Below are 7,362 nucleotides of genomic sequence, written 5' to 3' on the forward strand. Positions count from 1 at the left end.
TGCTACTTTATACTCCCTCCTGAGAACTGCAACCTTAGCCTTGTCACTGCCCTCTTTGATGGCAGTAATTAGCTCAGACTTGATTTTCCTACAGGAAGGGGTGTACCAAGTGGGGGTACGAGTCTTTTTCCTTTGTGATTGTACCACCGGATGGAAGACCTCTGCAAGGTCCCTCACTAGTTCCTGGTGAATGCTAGCTAGTCTCTCATTATAATCAAGGGGTCTCGGTTGATTTATGAGAGCATCCACTTCCTTGAACCTGGGGAGTGCTAGGCCATATAACTTGTTTATAGCATCTTCTTTGCCAATCAGCTTTCCCCATTTAACACGGCGCCTGTTTGTGGAGAGAAGCATGTCCCCCTGATCATCTCCGCAGGCAGTAGTGGGCGACCCTGCTAGGGGGACTGGATGCTGGATCTCCAATTGAAGAGAATTGTGGTCACTATCTGTCCTTGGTAGCACCCTGAAGTCGTGAACTTTGGGCCACATGGTGATATCTATTAGTATATAGTCCAGCCTTGACTTGTGCTCCTTTCTATTGAAAGTACACAATGAGGGAGTATCAGATGGGGTACGCCCATTGCATGCCCTCAATGCGAAGTTCAAGGTAAGGGACGTAAGTTGTACTGCCAGCGGGGAACAAGCTTTGGGGTGAGGTGAAGACGAGGGTGGGACTCCCCAATAGTCGTCCTCAGCGGTGAGAGCACCCTCCTTTAGTCCTTCTAGGGGTTCGAAGTGGCAATTAAAGTCCCCTCCCATCACTATTTTGTGGTCACCTGGCAATTCACCTAGGAAGGAAGACAATTCATCTAGGGTGGGGGATTCATTGGGCGCGGCAACTGGTCGCGAGTAGACATTGACAATGGCCCATGTTGTTCTACCAGGCCATCTAAGCAGCACACACTGGATGTCCTGCGAAAATGTGTCCATCTTTTCCGCCTGACACCCAATGTGACTCGCAACCCAAATTGCCAAGCCTCCCGAGGGCCTCCCCCTCCTGTTCCACTTTGCTGGAATTTCGAAAATTTCGAACCCCCTTCTAGTCTGTGGTTCCCTCGCCCATGTCTCCTGAAAAAGGAAGATGTCGCTACCATTTATCAGGAGATCCCAATCTGGTGTATGTGCCTTGCTTGTGATCCCTGCCACATTCCAGGAGAGAATTCTCAGCCCTGGACCTTGTGGTGGTAATCCTGGCCCACAAGAGAGGGATGGCGTGGTAACTGAAGGGGGGTCAGGGTCTCGCGGGCCAGTTGTGATAGCCAGAGTGGTAGGCGATACAGCCACCTCCACTAGTTGAGGGCAATCGGGGTATTGGGTGGTGACTCTGCTTGACCCGAGATACTTCCAAAGGAAGCCCTTCCCTCTTTGGCGAGGTCCTGTGCCCTATTATCAGTTACGGGAACAACTCTAACTTCCCCCCTGCCTGGGAACCCCGTAAGCAGATTTTTCTGGAGACTGTTGTATATCACCCTTTTGTGGTCAATCCACCTGATCAAGGCAGGAGAATCTATTCTGGTGGATAAAATTACCGTGAGCGGGAAATACATTGTGCTTGGGCCTGTATCGTGAGCCATCTACTGCAAAGCCCACTCTAGTCCAGCCCTGTTCCCTCCCCACCTCTGGATTACAAACATTTGGATAGAAGTGTGAGAGAGACACTAATTCAATGGTGGACTTATCAGGCCTTACAAGCCAGTTACAAATATATGGGGCAACCAGTGGGCTTTTGAAGCTGACTATGATACAGTCCCCCGCCCTATTCTTAGGGGTAAATCCAATCCATGGAATCCTTCTGACCATCAAAACATCTCCTTTTAGGTTCGGAGGGAGGGGCCTGTTGATGTTAAGCCAACTAATTACCTTATTGCGAAGCGAGTCCTGCGGCTCCCTTGCATCACCAGTAAGCTCAGGCACTCCCACCATAATCGCCGTGTATGCCACTGCCTCGGGGGGCAGATTGACCACCCTGCGCCTAGCGTTAGGGCTAATGGGGCGGCCAGTATGGCCGTTGGCAGAGCTCTCCTCTCTCGTTTGTTGGGAGGGTGCAGGTTGCTTAGACCTTCTAGGAGCAGGAACAGGGGGCCTTGACGTTTGGGATGACGATGGGAGCATTTGGGGGGCAGAAACACCATTGTTGCTGTGCAAAACCCCTGGCTGGACTGGTGCCGCATTTGGGGCCTGGGTACTCGTTACAGCGGTCGGAGGTCTATTCCCTGCTGTTTCCCGAGGGACCCTCTGTGCATTTGGACCCACCCCCGGACCAAGACTGTTTCTTTTGTGAGTATTTTCTAAAGCCATCAGTCTTGCCTCTATAGAGTCCAGTTTTACAGACAAAGGGTTCAATAAGTTCTTAAAGATGTCCGTAAGTGAGCTGATAAGCAAGTCTATGGTGTTAGGAGGGGCCCCACCAAAAATAAATGGCCCTGAGCACACTGGTACGGCTGTAGCTGGTGGAGGGCCAGAGTGTTCCGACCTATTTCCCTATTGTCTGTACTGGCATCCAGGTTTTGCTTGGTTGAGTCCACTTTGGCCCTCTTTGCCCCTCTTAACTTCCTTGACCTTTTTCTTTTCGATGGATGGTCCCCTCTACTGCTTGCGGGTTCTGTTAGGACTACGGCCTGGCCCGCATCCTGCGACTCAATTGTTTCCGTACAATCCACATTAGGAGAGGGATCTACAACCCCAGAGAGGCGTAATGACTCTCTATCCCTCTGGAGGTTTGACGGGGTCCTGAGTTGTTGTAGGACTGACTCAATAGTCTGGTCGATACTATCCATGAGTGACAGGTGGGTGGCATCAAGAAGTAGTGGGGTGCTAGCATCAATTGAAGAATCCGGGGAGTCCACTGACAAGTTTTCTGTGCCCACCTCAGGGTGGTTGTCTAGCACTGTTTGTCCTATATTGGCCACAGCACTGGCTTTGGGGAAGAATTTTTCCAAAGTGCTAGAACACTGTTGAGCAGCCTTGCTCCTGGATACCCTGGTAGCCATGTTGAATTGGAATGCACAGGGGCCACAGACTTGAGGAGGAAGATGTTCTTGGAAGGAGCACGCCGTCAGAGGGATGGCCCGGTCCGGTCTCTACCGGCCTCTAACGGCCTAGAACGGCCCGCTCTTTGCCCGGTCTTCGCCCGGCGTCCGCCCGCGCGCGTCCCGCGATGCGCGTTCGTGGTAGGAAGTTATAGTTGGTTGGGGTAGGAGGCGTGGCCAGCCGGGAAAAGTGTCCAGGTGCAGCGTCTCAGCAGCCGCTGGGGAACCTGGGACTCGCAGTCCCGCTGCGCCGGTGATGTTACTCTGTCCACTTCTCCGCTCAGGGTAAGATGATGGCCCCACTGCTGCCTCCTTGGAAATGCGATAGGAGCTACTTTCTCCCGGTGATCCTTGGCCTCGAGCGGCTCCCGCGGAGCGGGGGCGGCGAGTCGTGGTTTTAACTGCCCAAGAGAGGGAGGCGCGGCCAGCCGGGAAGAGTCTCCAGGTGCGGCGTCTCAGCAGCCGCTGGGGAACCTGGGACTCGCAGTCCCGCTGCGCCGGTTATGTTACTCTGTCCACTTCTCCGCTCAGGGTAAGATTATGGCCCCACTGCTGCCTCCTTGGAAATGCGATAGGAGCTACTTTCTCCCGGTGATCCTTGGCCTCGAGCGGCACCCGCGGAGCGGGGGCCGTGAGTCGTGGTTTTAACTGCCCAGGAGAGGGAGGCGCGGCCAGCCGGGAAGAGTCTCCATGTGCGGCGTCTCAGCAGCCGCTGGGGAACCTGGGACTCGCAGTCCCGCTGCGCCGGTGATGTTACTCTGTCCACTTCTCCGCTCAGGGTAAGATGATGGCCCAACTGCTGCCTCCTTGGAAATGCGATAGGAGCTACTTTCTCCCGGTGATCCTTGGCCTCGAGCGGCACCCGCCGCCTTGTTAATTGCTGTTTTGACATTCGTTTTGTACTTAGGATATGTACTGTGATTACCATATTACTGTAACTGATGTTCTAACATATCTTTATAGTGCATCGTATACAAACTTTTATGTCCTCAATTGTACACCTACAATGTAACTTTATGAAAGACCGACAGAATAATGTCATATATAGGACCATCTGTGTCCCTAACCTAACCCCAATTCCAACTGCCAATTAATTTGTAACCTATTGGCATTTCCTTCTTCTTTTGTAGTTCTTTCTTTCTTTCTATTATCATTATAAGTGTTATTATTATTATTATTATTATTATCATTTATAACCACACTTGTAAATATACTTCAACTCATGCCAATTTGTGATTTTCTTTTATTTATCTTTCATCATCTATGTTTTTGTTCTTTTGCTTGAAAACCCAATAAAAATGATTTGAAAATTTTAAAAAAGGATTTGAAAAAAAAAGTGGAAATTCACTGGAAAACAAAGGTTACAGCAACGTTATGGTTAGGAAATAGAATTTTTGTAACTCTTAGAAATTGACTAACACATCAAAGGTTACAGGGAAGTTATAATTTGGTTCATATTTCACCCACACAAAACCATGGAAATTCAGCTGCTATAGTTATCTCAAGTAACTATAACTCATGGCCTAAGGTGCCTGTAACTCACACCCTCGCCATTCACTACTAATTACCCCACATATTACCTTACTCATGACATCATTGATAATATCACTAAAACATTTGCAGTGAATTTATTGATGAGAAAACAATGAATGATGGGGTTGTGAGCTATAGTTACCTTAGGGCAAGAGTTATAGTTACTTGTGATAACTATGACTGCTGAATTTCTATGGTTTTGTGTGTGTTAAATCTGAACCAAATTATAATGTCCCTGTAACCTTTGGTTTTTTTTTGTGAATTGTTAAGGTTTTTAAATTCTATTTACTAACTATAACATCCCTGTAACCTTTGTTTTTTTTTTAGTAACTATATATACACATATACTTACCTTAACTAGACTTCCATGCATGGTAAAGGTATGCATGGTGAAATACCAAAAAAAGCATGACTGGTAAATGCATGCATGGTAAAAGCTTTGTGGTAAAGGCACTGCATGGTTAACCCTACTTTGTAAAGGATGTTTCCCTGTTGAATGTTTTAAATATCTGCCCAGGAGAAGAGGTGGTAAAACCATTAACAAATACATTTAAAAAGGCCCAAAAGGATTGTAACTGGTTATTTTTTCTTATCCTTTCCAGGTGGGATTTATTGATTACATTGTCCATCCTCTGTGGGAGACCTGGGCAGACTTGGTTCACCCTGATGCACAAGACATTCTGGACACCTTGGAAGATAACCGGGATTGGTACCAGAGCATGATCCCGCAAAGCCCATCACCACCGCCGGATGACCCTGACAAGGATGAGGAAGCTTGCATAGAGAAGTTTCAGTTCGAACTGACTCTTGAGGAAGAGGGCGAGGAGTCAGACCAGTCTGATAAGGACCAGCACAGCCCTGGTGAGGACAGCAGCTTCCACACGGCGGAGGACAGGCGCTTGTGCACGCATGAGGGCTCCGACGAGGACGATGTGGGATCAGGGCCCATCTTTACAACAGACGATGCACACAGCGGATCGGATCACGTTGCCTCCTATGACACTTTAATGGGGGAGTCTTGAAACTCTTCTGTAAAGACCCACAAAAACAACAAAATATAAATGTACTTTTCCTTTCTCCCTCGTTTTTTTTAAAATATATATTTTTAAAAAAAAAAAGTGAACCTAACACAAATCTGTAGATCCAGGCCTGCTTGGAGCATAGGAAGCCTTCGCCATACAAATATGTTTCAGCTCTGGAACTTGTTTCTTCTTTTCTTTCAACGGATGCAACAAGAAAAACAAAAAGTCTTTGGAATATTTTTTATCTTTTTTTCCCCACCAGATTTTTTTTTGTTTTCAGTTTTAAATGTGCGGCGATGAAAAGCCATTTTCAAAAAAGGAAAAAGAAGAAAACTAATGGTTCTCCAAAGGATTGGTAAATTTAAAATAAAGCAGGTAGATGGGGGGGGGTGGGAGTGTTGGCTGGGGGAGATATAAAGTAGTAAGTATTATTTTATTATATATATATATTTTTTATTTTTCAGTGAAGAATGTTTTAAATGCATTTTTGGCAAGAAGGAGATGATTTGCCATTGCACTATGTGCTCATCTGGCTTTACCGCCAGCCTGGTAATGGAGAAAGAAACACAGAATAAACGAACAAATGAAATGTTGAGTGCAAAGAACCCTGAAACTAGAAGAGTGGCATGCCTTCTGTCATCTGCCAGAGCTAATTTTTGCACCAAGCTATGGCACCGGTAGCAGCGAGACAAGACCTGTTCAGGGTTTTCCTTTTTTTATGTTATATATATTTTTCGATGGGGGTATTTTATATATATTTTTTAGATGTTAATTTATTGTTATTTTGGGCTCCACTTGAGAGCCTCATTCATGCCATATTCTTGGAAAATTGAGAATATTTGCCAGCGGAGGCAGGGTTGGAAAGGATTCCACCTTTCAAAGAAAAGACAGAAACACTAGGAGATTGACAGCCTGTCTTCCTCTGTTTGTTTGTTTTCTTTTGCACAAAATGGCAATACACGCGGAACAATTGTGGAACGCGTATCAAGAGAAAGGCTAGTCGCTGGTTTCAGACATGCACTTGCCAGGACAGTGGTGGGACATCAAGATGCTGAATCATGTTTCCACCAACTGTTAAGCAGTTTTTCAGATTTTTAATTTTCTGTTGTTGCTAACAATTCCATGTTTATATGCAAGGGATATAGCGGTCAGGTAGTCCCGTCCCAGGACAATGCACCTCCATCTGAGTTGGGATAAAAACAGAGATCCAGTCCAGCAAATATTGATATTTTCTTGCCACTTGATAATTAATTTTTGATGGTAACTCGTTCCCCATCTCGAGCCCTGGTGGCAGCATACACGCATAGGTCATTCCCCCCCCCCCCCCGCCCCCCCCCCAGATAATGGATCTAGGCATATCAGACCCCTTTGTGTGTCCATGTGTATGGCTAAAAATACTCCAGTAAACGTCTGACGTTTGAAACATGCATGACCAGTTTTGCATGTCTGTTTCTTAGTTGATGACAACCTGATACATCTGGAACACAGTAAAGTGCACTCAGCTGTAGAATGAAATACTTCATTTTGTTTTTCTTTGCGGCCTGTGCACTCTATAGTCATTTACAAGGAGTATGGTGGCCAGGAGGAGGGGGTAGTAATTTTTGCAGGCTGAAAAATATTTCGAGGATGACTTAGTTCTCAAGAATAAGAGATGTGACTCTGAGGTCTGCTATATTTTGATGCTCAGAGAATTTGCAGGGTTTCCGTTAGATATGTGTAAGGGAGAAAGCATATTCGTGGTGACTAGGTTTGCGTACCCATTCAGCCCAGGAACAAAG

At 46.6% G+C, this 7,362-nt stretch overlaps 1 protein-coding gene across 3 annotated transcripts in view; it reads left to right on the forward strand.

The window, feature by feature from the left end:
* Positions 1-5,760, forward strand: part of PDE4A (phosphodiesterase 4A) — a 1,006,014-nt gene extending 1,000,254 nt beyond the window's left edge. For all 3 annotated transcript variants that reach the window (XM_086959060.1, XM_086959061.1, XM_086959062.1), the window contains exon 15: positions 5,165-5,760. In XM_086959060.1, coding sequence (XP_086815186.1) covers positions 5,165-5,584 — 420 coding nt within the window. In that variant the 3' untranslated portion in view covers positions 5,585-5,760. The remainder of the gene's footprint in view (positions 1-5,164) is intronic.
* The last annotated feature ends 1,602 nt before the right edge of the window (positions 5,761-7,362 follow it).

This window comes from Lissotriton vulgaris, chromosome 1_1 (assembly GCF_964263255.1).
Source record: "Lissotriton vulgaris chromosome 1_1, aLisVul1.2, whole genome shotgun sequence".
In the NCBI taxonomy this organism is placed as follows: domain Eukaryota; kingdom Metazoa; phylum Chordata; class Amphibia; order Caudata; family Salamandridae; genus Lissotriton; species Lissotriton vulgaris.